We start from the raw sequence: 13,129 nt of genomic DNA, 5'->3' as shown, positions 1-13,129 counted from the left end.
ACTCTGAAACCTTCATAGTAATGGAACTTGTATATATTTTGTTTACTTAATGAGTAATGCCTAGTGGGTACTTTATTGATAATGAATTCCATTTGACTTTAAACATATGGTAAACATCATATACAGAGTAATAATGCTTATTAGTGAGCCCCATATAAAAACATGTAGTATGTCTCAAGTGTGTATCTTTTTGCTTATGCAATTGAAATTTTCACTTATTGATTGTGTTGTGTATGCTGATTTTGAGATTTATTTTGAATTTTTCAGGAAGCATTCAAAGCAGTAGAAGATATTCATGGTTTATTTTCGTTATCTAAAAAGCCACCTAAACCTCAGTTGATGGCAAATTACTATAACAAAGTTTCAACTGTGTTCTGGAAATCTGGGAATGCTCTTTTTCATGCCTCTACTCTCCATCGACTTTACCATCTGTCTAGAGAAATGAGAAAAAATCTTACCCAAGAAGAGATGCAAAGGTAAAGTGAGATTTAGTTTCTCTTCCAATTTGTTTAAATTTTCATGTTTTAGGTTTGTTCATAATAAACTATATCACAATTAAACATAAATGCAGAATCTGTTATCTGAGTGTCCTTATGAAGAAAGTTCTTGACAATTCTCATTTTGAATTTGAGAAAAGAGAAAAAACTCTTAGGAATTTCCTTAGAATGGAAAACTGTTTTCACAGCTGAGCCCTATGTCCTCTGCTTGAGATTCTCCTGTTTCTCTCTGAGGATAGTAGCCTGTTTTTCTACTATTGCCACTACCATATATAGCTTCTAAGGGAAAATTACATTCTCTTAGGGCTGAGTGGTTAGTCCTTTTCTTTATAAGTCAACTGAGAAAAAGGTTAAGGTTTGAAAAGCAGCTGTGTTAGATACCTGAAAACAAAATAAAATGACATCGTTAAATTTAGAATTGACGGGTCTGTAAAACAAAGGAAGCCTATGCCTGTTTCTTGCCTTTGTTTTGTCTAAAGAACTCCTGAGTGTGATCCTTGATATTAACCTGCCCTGGCTTGAGCCTGCCTGCCTTTGTAGATTCTGTAGTGTGTATCTTGTTCTCTCCTTCCCAGATTTGCCACAGCTTACTTAGTTTCTAGATATTAAGGCTGCTGGAGGCAGGCTTCACTCAGCCTAGATACTTGCAGATTTGCCTGCAGTTTCCCTTTGAGCTTTCCTTCCAGATTTGAAATACAGGCAATTCTCACTTTATGTAAGTGGGCTGTTGTGCAGGCATCTACATGAAGTGATTTTCATGTAATGTGAATTTGGATTGGAAAGATAGAGGAAAACAGGTGGGAAGATAGGGAGCCAGGGACAGAAAAACCAGAGCAGGAGGAGGATCATACCAATGCAGAGAACAAGCAACATGGGACCTGGTCAGGCCTGAGGGGAAGAAAGTGCAGGGACAGACCATTGGTTCACCAAGCCCAAACTGGCAAACAGATTGAGTTGAGCAAAGGTCTTCCCACTCAGGGCAAGGTCTGAAGCCAAGCCTCTTGGGCTGGAGACAGCAGTCTCTCCATGCTTCCATTCTTTTTAAATTTTTAAATTTTTCAGTTAAAAAACCCTGACCTTTTGTCTTTGTGCATTGGTCCACAGACAGAAGAGCAGTAAGAGCTAGACAATGGAGGGGGTGGTGGTGTTAAGTAATTCACCCAGGGTCACACAGCTAGGAAGTATCTGAGGTCAGATTTGAACCCAGGCCCTCCCATCTCTAAACTTGGCTCTCAGTCCACTGAGTCTTCTAGCTGCTCCCATGCTTCTTTTCTTCTTTTACTTAGAAGTATGTTGGTTTTTGGAGGAATTTTTTGTTGTTGGAAGGTGAGAGAGGCTGCAGAGCTGAGGGGTAGAGGCAGAGAGAGAATAGACTATACAATAAAGTTAACAAAAATTTTTTTTGAATGAGGGTTTTTTTTTCAGAATTCTTTATGTAAAGTGGAATTTGAATAATGCCAATTTACATAAATCAAGAACTTTTCTCTACTACTTTTTTCTGCTGTTTTGTTTCCAGTCTTTTTCCTATAAGATTTCCAGACAGTAAATAGTTGTCTAGAATTCAATTTAGAGTTTTTCCAATGCTCTACACATTTCAAACATGTAGTATAGGGAACGTGGTTCCCACCAACAGTAAGTGAGGGACCATTTTGTCAGTGACTGAACTGTGGAGGATTTATTGTTGTGTAAAAGAATAAGAAAAAATGAAAAATTTTTATCATGGTTCCAAGATTGAATTTAATCATACAAATTATATTTGTGGAATTGTCTATTTTAAATAAAGATGAATGCAAGTAAGTTGTTACTATGGGCCACCAATTACCTTTAATATCCAATATTGAGAAACTAAAAATGTTAAAGGGACATAGATAAGGGAGAATTGATGATACTTTACGAATTGATACTGTCCACTGGAGTCTCTTTCAGTAATTTTGGTTACCATTTCTTTTTAAATGAAATTTAAAGAAAATGCTAAAAGTTCAAAATCTTAGAAATCTGAGCTACATTTTTTACCTGCACCATCTTTGGAGCATTTATAAATAATCCATTAATTATCTTGATACTCAATTATGAATCATAAAACTGACATGGTGGCTGTCATTGCATGCTATTGAAAAATTTATCATGAAGTGAATAATTTCTTGGGGGAAATTTCATTATATGATTCTTTTGTCTTATATGTATTTATTGGTTCTAGTTATTAAGTGACTACATTGTTTCTTGTGTTGAACTGTGCCTCAATAGCTGATGGTGGAATTAATTAACTACAGTATCTTCCTTTTCTCTTATGAGTCATGATGCATGAAGAATTCCATATGGATAATTACAAACAGACTAATGCTACATTCCATATGTTAGTGTATGCATTTACAGTTCTTGATTGTGTGATGTATATGTCATAAATTTCTGATTTCCTATAGTAAGTGGCCAAAATTTTACTTCCAAGTCCCTATGCAAAAATTTGTAACTTTTGCTAACTACATTAAATGAAATCTCTACTAGACAATTCTACTCTTTAATTTGTTGTTGTAATGGAAACATTGACTGCAACTTGAATTCATTGTCAAATTAATTATAGCGATTGCTATATCAATATCAAGCTCTATTAAAGGTTCTTTTGTAAATTTTCTTCTCAACAGAATGTCTACTAGAGTCCTTTTAGCCACACTGTCCATTCCTATTACTCCAGAGCGTACTGATATTGCTCGACTTCTGGATATGGATGGTATCATAGTTGAAAAGCAACGTCGACTTGCAACACTGTTAGGTCTTCAGGCTCCACCAACACGCATTGTTCTTATTAATGATATGGTAAGTATTAGTTTGAATAGTTTGCACCATATAACTTCCTTCAGGTTTTTTCTTTTTTGTTTTTTTTTAAAGGAGTAATTCATTGGCTCAAATACCTGATAGAATTACAAAGAAGAAACTGATTCTTATTAACTAGAAAAATTTCAAAATGTTTTGACATAATTATAGAACAAAACTTAATTTTGTATGGGGAGAAATTTCATTATAAGAGATGTCATACTAATTGGCTTTGGTATTTGATAGTGGCATGGAAAATACATATATATTTATATATAAAACAAAGCTAAAGATAAGGAATTTGTTCTAGTACAGTCCCTTTTTTAAATGTTTTTTTCCCTAGTTACATGTAAAAACAATTTTTTAACTTTTATTTTTAAAAAAAAGTTTGGATTTCCAAATTCTTTTCCTCCTTCCCACCTTCCCTTTATTCTTTCCTTCCTCTCCCCCTTTTCTCAGGTGGTAAGCAGTCAGATACAGATTTTTACATGCTCAATCCCATTATAGTCTTACTAATGAATTTTAACCCATGGTAGCTAATTATGGTACAGATAAGTATATTATAATTTAGAAATAGGAAAGTCATTCTCTTTTGTAGTTGATATAAGATATTTATGTAATAAATAATTTAAGCAGTCAACAAGCATTTATTAAGTGTTTACTATGTGCCAGGCACTGTGTTAAGCACTGAGATTGTAAAGAAAGGCAAAATAGATGGTCCTGGCTCTCAAAATGCTCACAATTCTCATGAGGGGAGACAGACAACCTGCCATTAACTACATATAATATCTATACAGTGAAAATGGAATGTAATCATCAGAGGGAAGATAGTAAGTAGTAAGGTAATTATGTGTGGGGAGAGGAATGGAAGGGCTTTCTGCAGAAGGTGGAATTAAAATTGAATTTTAAAGTTAGCCAAGGAAGGGAGAGCATTCTAACCTTGGGGAAATGTGAGAACAAGCAGTGTTGTCTAAATTGAATATTATTTTAAGGCAATTTAAATGATTTTGCAATTTGTCATTTTATTTTCCACAGGTATACTTGTGCACATTTCATTGACCTGCTTTCGTTGTATTGTGAGCAGTGTTATTTCTGATGTGCTATATAATTTGTAGAAGGTTAATTAGCAGCATAACTTGGAATATTAGTATTGCTGCCAGTCTCCTTCAAACAAATGCAGTATTTTGATGAAAAATGTATACACTGTTCTACAAAAAAAAGAATTTAAATTTCTTTATAAATCAATATCTACTTGTATCTTGATTTTGAAAGAATGAACAAAAGTTCATTCGTTGGAAGTTCAAGCAAAACCTATGGAACTTGAGGGAATGGTGTACCAAAAATACAGTTCTTTGAAAAAATTTTAATTTGTAGTTTTTTTTTAAACCCTTACCTTCTGCCTTAGTACCAAAACTATGTATTAGTTCTTAGGCAGAAGAGCAGTAAGGGCTAGGCAATGGGTGTAAAATGACTTGCCCAGGGTCACACAGCTGGGAAGTGTCTGAGGCCAGATTTGAACCTAGGACCTCCTGTTTCTAGGCCTGGCTCTCAATTAACTGAACTACCTAGCTGCCCCTACCCCCAATACAATTTTTAATAAAAGGGTTTTATGTAAATGCTGACATACTGGGTAGTCAGGGTTTGTTATGCAGTTGTTTCAGTCCTGTCTGACTCTTTGTAACCTCATTTGGGATTTTCTTGGGCCAAGATACTAGAGTGCGTTGCAATTTCTTTTTCCAGTTCATTTTACAAATATGTAAACTGAGGCATACAGGGTTAAGTGACTTGTCTACAATCACACAGTAAGTGTGTCAGGCCAGATTTGAACTTGGGAAGATGTCTTCCTGACCTCAGACCTGGCATTCTATCCACTCTGCCACCTCGTTGCTCAAAGTTAGGCACAATTTAGAAGAAGAAGTAATATGAAATAAAGGTGAGCATTGTGGGAAATTATAGAGATAAGAGATTTCTAGGCAGGGATAATTATATGATTGGCACATTATGGTCAAATCAGCCCTTCTTGGGAAAGTATTCCTTTGAAATTCTGCTCTTGCTCATTAATATTCCTAATGTTACCATCTCCTACTTAAAAGACAGCCACTGGCTGGAAGTAACATCCTGCAGCAAGGGAATGATACTTCCTATGAAAACATTTATTTATGACATGAAGAGAGTTGACAGTGAAGGGAAGAAGTTATTAGCAGCTAGTTGGATCAGTCTCCATGTTGGGAATTATAATCTTTGTAACCTTTATGGGAGGGGTGGTATGGTTTGCTAGGTACCAGACTCTCAAAGATGTTTTGTTAGAGAACAGTCTTCAAGGGCTTCATTGAACATAGGTGGTAAAGCTCCCTCACCCCACCCCAATGTTTTTATCCATAAATTAAATACTGTCTTTTCTAGAGATTAAAAAAAAGAAAACTGACTTTTATTTATTTATTTTTTATTTTTTTAAATTTAAACACTTATTAATATTCATTTTTAACATAGTTACATGATTCATGCTCCTACTTTCCCCTTCACCCCCCGCACTCCCCTCCACCCATGGCCGATGCACATTTCCATTAGTTTTGTCATGTGTCCTTGATCAAGACCTATTTCCAAATTGTTGGTAGTTGCATTGGTGTGGTAGTTTCCAGTCTACACCCTCAATCATGTCCACCTCGACCCATGCATTCAAGCAGTTGTTTTTCTTATATGTTTCCTCTCCTGTAGTCCTTACTCTGAATGTGGGCAGCGTTCTTTACCATAGATCCCTCAGAATTGTCCTGGGTCATTGTATTGCTGCTGGTACAGAGGTCCATTACATTCAATTTTACCACAGTATATCAGTCTCTGTGTACAATGTTCTTCTGGCTCTGCTCCTTTCACTCTGCATCAGTTCCCGGAGGTCTCTCCAGTTCGCCTGGAACTCCTCCAGTTTATTATTCCTTTTAGCACAATAGTAGTATTCCATCACCCGCATATACCACAGTTTGTTCAGCCATTCCCCAATTGAAGGACATATCCTCCTTTTCCATTTTGTTGCCACCACAAAAAGCGCAGCTATAAATATTTTCGTACAAGTCTGTTTATGATCTCTTTGGGGTACAAACCCAACAATGGTATGGCTGGATCAAAGGGCAGGCATTCTTTTATAGCCCTTTGAGCATGATTCCAAATTGCCAGCCAGAATGGCTGGATCAGTTCACAGCTCCACCAGCAATGCATTAATGTCCCAATTTTGCCACATCCCCTCCAACAGTCATTACTCTCCCCTTCTTTCATTTTAGCCAATCTGCTAGGTGTGAGGTGATACCTCAGAGTTTGCATTTCTCTAATTATTAGAGATTTGGAACACTTTCTCATGTGCTTATTGATACTTTTGATTTCTTTACCTGAAAATTGCCTATTCATGTCTCTTGCCCATTTATCAATTGGGGAATGGCTTGATTTTTTTATACAATTGCTTTAACTCCTTGTATATTTGAGTGAAAACTGACTTTTAATACGTGTCCTACTTAGTCTTAATTTCCCTGCTATTGCACCTGGTTTTAATAAATCATCAGTCTTGGTTTTTTCTTCCGTCATGCTTCTTGTTTCCTCTTCCTTTACAAATTTATCATTTCATAACACCAATTGTTTATTCATTCCTCTTTCACTTCTAATAACATTAAAAAGCCTAATTTGTTCTTTTTAGTTGCTCCATGTGGAAAGTACATAAATATTAATTATAACTAAGGTGATTTATTTTTATCAGGATATACTCAGTATGTTTGAAAGTCAATGCCTTTTAGTGCAATACAGTGCTTAAGGAGTTTAGGAGGAACTTAAGATGTACAAAATGAGTGGACTGGTGCAGTAATAGACTGGGAACTGGAGTTGACTTGTAGAGAAGCTACAAATAGGAAAGGTATGTTCAGGCAGAGGAAATAGTTTGAGATAATGTGTAGACTACTCCAATTTCTGTCATTTTGAAAAGTGTTGGGTGGGGTTAGATTAAGGAAAACATTGCTCAAGGAGTTTAGAATTTATTTTATATATGGTATCTATGGATGATTTTGAACAGGGACAAGATTATAATTGGGATTTTAGGAATATTATTATAACTTGACTGCTCTGTACTAGATTCATTTATTGGAGGTTGTCGAACCAGTTAAGTAGTATATCAGGGTGAAAGGAGCTCATCACTTAGGTATTTATCATATACTAAATAAAATTTTAAGCTCAAAGTTTAAGATGAGGGGCAGCTTAGGTGGCTCAGTGGATAAAGTGCCAGGTCTGGAGTGGGAAAAGACCTGGGTTCAAATATAGTTGCAGGTACTTACTAGCTTGTGACCTTCTGCAAGTCATAACCTCAGTTGCTATTCTTCTGCCTTGGAACTGATAATTGTATCAATTCTAAGAGAGAATGTAAGGGTTATTTTAAACAAAAACAAAACTTAAGGTGAGGATCAGACTAGAGTGAAAGTTAGAATAACTAATGAAGAAAGATGATAGTAAATTTTAGCAGAGTTGCCATCTCTTATACTTGAGCTAGTGTTCAAGAGATGAATGTCAGGAAATAAAAGTTCATTTATAAAGAAAGACCAAAATTTCTCGTAAAGAAATTTTAAGTAGTAAAGAATTGTTTGGAAAAATTATCTGAGGTCTTTTTTTTTTCTTAGACCAGCTAAGAATTAAATACAAACCAAAAAATTATGGCAAAATTATTTCTTTATATATTCTTCAGTTTTAATTTGTAGCTAATTTAAATGATCATCCATTTGGAATTTTTCTGTGAGAAGATCTCCAATTTTAAAATAGAAGTTAATGGGGAAAGAGAAGTTATAACTACCTGTATAATCAAGAATTCAACTATTCTATAAAGTGGATTATAGCTGTAAGAGCATCTAAGTCCTTTTCACCTTTCCAATACTATGAGTCTGTTTTTAGTTTATAGCTAATATAAAAGCCATTCATTACCTTTATGTGTTATTAGTAAACTAACATTTGTACCAATTTTTCATTGCATTTACTTTAGGTTAGATTCAACGTTTTACAATATGTTGTTCCAGAAGTAAAAGATCTTTATAATTGGCTAGAGGTGGAATTTAACCCTCTAAAGCTCTGTGATCGGGTTACAAAGGTAAGTTTTCATATTGTGGAGAATTTTGGGTTCAGTATCGGGGTAAAAAAAAGAGCTGATGGAGCACCTTTTTTCTTGGAGGTTGGGCTAGAATTGTCTTGGAAAGAATAAAAGCTTCTCAAGAAATGTATGCCTTTTAATAACGGGGTTTTCCAATGAACTTTGTGCACATTTCATTGCTTTTCTTGCCATGTCTTTTATTCATTCATTCATTCATTCATTTATTTTGTGAGAGCCCTTACTTTCCATTTTGGAGTCTGTGTATTGGCTCCAAGGCAGAAGAGTGTTAAGAGCTAGGCAATGGGGGTTAAGTGACTTGCCCAGGGTCACACAGCTAGCCAAGTATCTGAGGCCATCTTTGAACCTAGGACCTCCCATCTCTAGGCCTGGCTCTCAATCCACTGAGTCACATAGCTACCCCCTCTTGTCTTTTGTTTTTAAGAGAAAAGATATTTTTCATATACTTAAATAAATTTTTGGAGGTAAATTAAAAAAAAAAACCCAATAGCCATAATTGTGCTCCTTTAGAAAAGATGAGTAAATGATGAGTTCTTTCGTCAAAACTATCATTCATGCAGTAAAGTTTTCTGAAGTGTTTTCCATGGTGTTATTGTGGCTTAATGATAATGAATTTGTATTTTCAGTATTGTTTAAGCATAATATAACTTAATTTTTTTCTTATTTACTTACGTTTAGGTTCTAAATTGGGTGAGAGAACAAGCTGAAAAAGAACCTGAATTGCAACAATATGTCCCACAATTGCAAAACAACACTATCCTCAGACTTTTGCAGCAGGTATGAATGCAAAATGAATATTTTATATGATAAAAGGGTAAAAAACATTAAGTCCAATGTAACCTTGATTGCATGTTTTAGGACAACGTTAATGGTCTTCTTTTTCCCTTGTCCCTTGTTTTTGGGATTCCACGATTTGGTTGCTGGAGGCAGGATGATCCCTGGAATCAGGGAACCTATTTTGAGTCCTGACTGACACTTTAAACTGTTGGGAAATCATTTCACTCCTTTTAGGCTGTTTGCTCATCTCTGAAATATGGATAGTAATACTTGAAACTACCTACCTCACAGAATTTTTGTTGGAATAGAATGGTAAAATGGTTTTTAAATCTCAGCAGTATATAAATAAATTTCTTTTAATACTCTTTGTATCCTTGTGCACGTTTCATTGACCTGCTTTCATTGTTCAAGGGAGCAGTGTTATTTCTGACGTGCTATACAATTTATAGAAGGTTAATTAGCAGCATAACTTGGTATAGTAATGCTGCCAGTCTCCTTCAAACACACACGATACTTAGAACAAGGAAAGAAACCCAAACAAAAACATTTCTTATCCAAGTTTTTCCAGAACAAGTGAGAATGCAACCATAAAGATTTCTTCTGGGTTTTTTTGTAGGATCAAAAAGAAAAAAAATATAATCATGTGTTCTTATGCAGGTGGCACAAATATATCAGAGCATTGAATTTTCTCGTCTGACTTCTCTGGTTCCTTTTGTTGATGCTTTCCAACTGGAACGTGCTATTGTAGATGCAGCGAGACATTGTGATTTGCAAGTGAGTGTTAGTGAAAAAAATGGGGAAAAGGGGAAGAAAGCCATTCTGAATATTTTACATGGATCTGTTATTACACTCTTACAAAAAGAGTAGCAATGCTGTAGGGGAATCATACATTGTTTTGTGTAATTTAAATCATGATTTTGGAAATATGAATTCTTTTACCTTATAAATTAAACTTGTTCATTCTGTCCATCTAACCAAGGGTTTAAAAAAAATTTTTTTTTTAAAAAAATTAAAACCCTTACCTTTTGTCTTGGAGTCAATACTGTGTCTTGGCTCCAAGGTAGAAGAGTGGTAAGGGCTAGGCAATGGGGGTTAAGTGACTTGCCCAGGGTCACACAGCTAGCCAAGTATCTGAGGCCATCTTTGAACCTAGGCCTGGCTCTCAATCCACTGAGCCACCCAGCTGCCTCCCATCTAACCAAGGATTTTTAAGGACCCACATGCAAAGCATTGTGCCTGAGGATTGGAAATACAGGAATGAAACAATTCTTACTCTTGAAGAGTTTATAGTCTAGTTTAATATGCATTGTGAAGGCCAAAATAAGAATCTCTATTTAATTCATACTTGTAAATTCCTTTGTGAGTTGACATTTTGGATTTGTCAGTTCTGGTCAACCAATGTAGATATTTGGGCCTCATAGTTTATAACAGTGCTTCCCAAAGTGGGCGCTACCGCCCCCTGGTGGATGCTGTGGCAATCCAGGGGAGCAGTGATGGCCACACTTTTTTTGTATTACATTCTATTCTGAGTTCAATAAATAGTTTCATAATTTTCAGGGGGTGCTTAGTAATATTTTTTTTGGAAAGGGGGTGGTAGGCCAAAATTTGGGAACCACTGATTTATAAGTACTAGGTGATTTTTCTTTTTAAATCGAGAAACTTTATTCAATTTAATTTGTGAAGGTTCGTATTGATCATACTTCAAGAACATTAAGTTTTGGATCTGATTTGAATTATTCTACTCGAGAAGATGCTCCAGTTGGTCCTCACCTTCAAAGTATGCCATCTGAGCAAATAAGAAATCAGCTGACTGCTATGTCCTCAGTGCTTGCCAAGGCATTGGAAGTTATTAAACCTGCTCATGTTTTGGTATGTATCTAAACTTTTTAGGCAAAAATGTACTATACATGTTATGAAAGAAATAGAACTATTAACTGTATTTTTAGCAAACTACTTGCTAGGTTAATCTGATGGCTGTTAATTCTTCTTCCTTGTTTTATATCCTCTTCTTTTACACACAATTAGAAGAAACAGTGCATTCCACCTCTTCTTTCTCCTTTTTGTACTTTTATATTCCTTTGGCACTCTCCTTCAGATCCTCAGAACATCTAATCCACACCCCCCTTTTAGGACCTTTATTTTTCCTATTCATCTTCCTAAATACCCTTTGAAGCCAGGTTATAAGAGACATTTGTTTCTTCCCCATTTTAGCATTGTATCAAATAGATCTTTCAAATAATTTTACCTTTTCGGTTTTTTTTTTTGTTGTTGTTGTTGTTGTTTGGGAGTGGGGTTTGGACTTTTCCAAAGTATTTGAGAATTATTACTCAGGTCTGATCTTTTTATTAGAAATTCTTTTATTTCATTAAAAATCTACTTATCTGCTTACAAGGTTATCTTTGTAGGCAAATTTATTTTAGTTTAAGCCTTTTTTTGCCATGTGAACTATTAAATAGTGTGATTCTTCAGGTTTTTAGAAAAGCTGCCAGGTCTGGTGTCATTCTCTAGTACTTAAACTTTGGAGCATTTTCAATATTTTTCTTTGACACGAGAGTGCTGGATTTTGGTTAAGATATCCCCCAAGACTTTTTTATCAAGTTTATTTTAGGGGAGGTATTTGGTAGAGTTGACCTCTGGTTCTAATAGATCTTTGTGGTTTTTTTTGGTTTGTTTTTTGTAAACTCTTACCTTCCATTTTAGAATCAATACTGTGTATTGGTTCTAAGAGAGAAGAGTGTGTGTAGGGGTCCAAGTGACTTACCCAGGGTCACACAGCTAGGAAGTGTCTGAGGCTGGATTTGAATCCCCTGTCTCTGGGACTGGTTCTCAATCCACTGAACCACCCAGCTGCCCCCCTCTTAGTATTTTTTAAAATAATAGTGTCCAGATTAAAAAAAAAATGTTGATTCTTATGGAATCCAGTCTCTTGAATTTTTTCTAATATTTTTTTGCTGATAGAATTACTGATTTCTATGCAGACTTGTATTTTTCTGGAGTAGGTTACCTAGCTATTTTCTAAGCTATTCTTCCAATTTCTTGGAACTTCTGTTTCATTTTTATCGCTTTATTTCTTCAAGGTAGTTCTTGTGGAAAATCCAATTTTGCATTGGATCTTTGCATTTGTAAATAATGAATTTACTCTTTCCTTTTGGGGGCTCTAGATTTGTAATACTGTGTTTTTTTTTTTTTTTAAACCGATACCTTCTGTCTTGGAGCCAGTACACACAATACACAGGCAGAAGAGTGGTAAGGGTAGGCAATGGAAGTCAAGTGACTTGCCCAGGGTCACATAGCTGGGAAGTGTCTGAGGCCATATTTGAACCTAGGACCTCCCATTTCTAGTCCTGGCTCTCAATCCACTGAGCTACCCAGCTGCCCCCTGTAATACTGTTTTAATGCTAATTGGCAGGTTTGGTTTTTGTTTTGTTTTTTAGTGGTATTTCTTGACTTACTCATCTCTAGTTATTTCCTGAATTTGAGGATTTGTGCCAAATTTGGACCTCCTTAGTTTCTACTTATATGTCCTGTGTTTCTGTGCTCATCTTTTGTTCCCATGGATTTTAATCCCCTCCCCTCATCCCTGGAATCTTAGAATTTCAGAGTGCTCAATATTCAGGATGCCTTTTGGTGTCTTTGGTGAAGAGTATTAGGGATTCCAGAGTTCCTGAGGCTGGAGCCTCTCAGTTTGATGCTTCCACACTACACTGGTCAATGCCTACTTTGCTGTAACTGTCCAGGGCTTGTAGGGTCGTTATTATTGTTGTTTAGGCATTTTCAGTCATGTCCTATTTTTCTTGATCCCATTTTGGGTTTTCTTGGCAGAGATACTGGAGTGATTTGCTATTTCTTTCTCCAGACTCATTTTACAGATGAGAAAACTGAGGCAATTAGGGTTAAGTGACTTGCTCAGGGTCATAACTAG

At 35.6% G+C, this 13,129-nt stretch overlaps 1 protein-coding gene and 2 non-coding genes across 3 annotated transcripts in view; all 3 read left to right on the top strand.

The window, feature by feature from the left end:
• The window catches only part of EIF3A (eukaryotic translation initiation factor 3 subunit A), a 43,043-nt gene that overhangs the window by 17,064 nt on the left and 12,850 nt on the right, over window positions 1–13,129 (top strand). Inside the window, exons 6-11 of the mRNA XM_044665624.1 lie at window positions 268–476; window positions 3,137–3,308; window positions 8,308–8,412; window positions 9,109–9,207; window positions 9,865–9,981; window positions 10,891–11,076. Coding sequence (XP_044521559.1) covers window positions 268–476; window positions 3,137–3,308; window positions 8,308–8,412; window positions 9,109–9,207; window positions 9,865–9,981; window positions 10,891–11,076 — 888 coding nt within the window. The remainder of the gene's footprint in view (window positions 1–267; window positions 477–3,136; window positions 3,309–8,307; window positions 8,413–9,108; window positions 9,208–9,864; window positions 9,982–10,890; window positions 11,077–13,129) is intronic.
• On the top strand, window positions 4,349–4,481 carry LOC123238493. Its single transcript, XR_006505656.1, has one exon. It is a non-coding gene; the product is annotated as a small nucleolar RNA SNORA19 (small nucleolar RNA).
• On the top strand, window positions 9,584–9,714 carry LOC123238492. Its single transcript, XR_006505655.1, has one exon. It is a non-coding gene; the product is annotated as a small nucleolar RNA SNORA19 (small nucleolar RNA).

Source organism: Gracilinanus agilis, chromosome 2, assembly GCF_016433145.1.
Source record: "Gracilinanus agilis isolate LMUSP501 chromosome 2, AgileGrace, whole genome shotgun sequence".
Lineage (NCBI taxonomy): Eukaryota > Metazoa > Chordata > Mammalia > Didelphimorphia > Didelphidae > Gracilinanus > Gracilinanus agilis.
The sequence above is the reverse complement of the archived record's forward strand: the minus strand, read 5'-3'. Positions and strand labels throughout refer to the sequence as shown.